Source organism: Penaeus monodon, chromosome 28 (genome assembly GCF_015228065.2).
Source record: "Penaeus monodon isolate SGIC_2016 chromosome 28, NSTDA_Pmon_1, whole genome shotgun sequence".
Classification (NCBI taxonomy): Eukaryota; Metazoa; Arthropoda; class Malacostraca; order Decapoda; family Penaeidae; genus Penaeus; species Penaeus monodon.
The window spans coordinates 3,338,739-3,340,074 of NC_051413.1; the positions used below are offsets into that span (position 1 = coordinate 3,338,739).

General features: G+C 48.4%; 1 protein-coding gene across 2 annotated transcripts in view; it reads left to right on the plus strand.

The window, feature by feature from the left end:
- The window catches only part of LOC119590921 (rho GTPase-activating protein gacJ-like), a 3,381-nt gene extending 2,045 nt beyond the window's left edge, over positions 1 to 1,336 (plus strand). For both annotated transcript variants that reach the window (XM_037939661.1, XM_037939660.1), the window contains one exon: positions 245 to 1,336. In XM_037939661.1, coding sequence (XP_037795589.1) covers positions 245 to 1,194 — 950 coding nt within the window. In that variant the 3' untranslated portion in view covers positions 1,195 to 1,336. The remainder of the gene's footprint in view (positions 1 to 244) is intronic.

Sequence of the window (1,336 nt, forward strand, 5' to 3'; positions counted from 1 at the left end):
TCAGTAGAGATACATATAGCAAAGCATTACAATAGGGATAAAGTTGACAATTTGGCAACACTATTGCCTTCATTAGTATGGGAACGCAACAAAGCGCTGCTAAGGAATTCACATTAAAAACATGTTACTTTGTACATACAGCTCAGCCGATCAGTTTGATTTGGTTTATTTATGCAGAAATAATAAAGTATTATTCTGAGCATACACTGTTTCCATCCCCACTCAAGTCCCCGACACCTTTCAGGCTTAAGTTCCTCCTCGGAAGAAAGTCGGCCACAGCACCACACGCCTCGCCCCGCCCCGCCCGGCTTTCCCTGGAGTCCTCGGGTCACGGCTCTGTCAGCGGCCAAGCCAATGTCAAGTCGCCAAGCAGGTCTTCTCGCCCCCGACGCCACTTCCTCGCCCAGCCCCGCCCACCCGGCTCGCGTGTTTCTGCTGCCTGAGCTCCTCCTGCCTGTCCCTATCCCTGGATTTCACTTCGTCCCCTTTTTGCGTCCCACCCGGAACTTCGTCGAGAAGAGCGAGGGAACTTCCTACTTCTCCCAACCGGCACAGGTCGATGTTGTGTCTCGGCAGGATAATAATGTATATGAGTTAGGTTATTCCGCTTCAGAGGATAACGAGGGAGGGAATGAGTCATTCACTGGCCCTGCTTTTTCTTCTTTAAAACCTTCGTCAGTATCGTCCCCCTTTCCTTCGCATTCTTCTATCGAATCATCTTTAAATTCGTCCCCTTTCTTATCTCCTCTTGTCCGTTCTTCTTTGTCCTCTTCCGGTCCAACATCACCGTCCTCCTCCTCGGGGTTTCCTCCCCTTCCCGAAGATATAGAACCCAGGGTCAACCCGATTGCATTCCCCTCACCAGACGACCCCAAAATCTACGAAACCTTGTCAAAAGACCGGATCATTTTCCCTTCGACCACTGAAAAGACCATCAACTTTCCCTCACAAAGCTCCCCACCACCTTCACCCACCTCAACCTCGCCTCCCTTTCCTAATGCCACCGTGGTTGCAAATGTGCATGTCGTATCTGAAAATAACACGGATATAAGAGTGAGTATTATAGCTCCCCACCGACCCTGTACGAGACTGTGTCAATATCCTGCGGGGTCTGGGGTATGCCTTACGGATTTCACGTGCATCAGAAACGTTAACTTTCTCCGCGTTCGTCCTCAGCCTGTGAAAAAAGATTGATTTTTCTGTGTCTATCTTCCTTTACTTTTTGTGATCTGCTATAGCTGCCTGTGTGAGATCATGTATCAGGGATTTATTTATTATGCAGTGATTACTTGTAGTTACCAAAAATGTAGATGAGTGAGATCATGTACCGGAGATA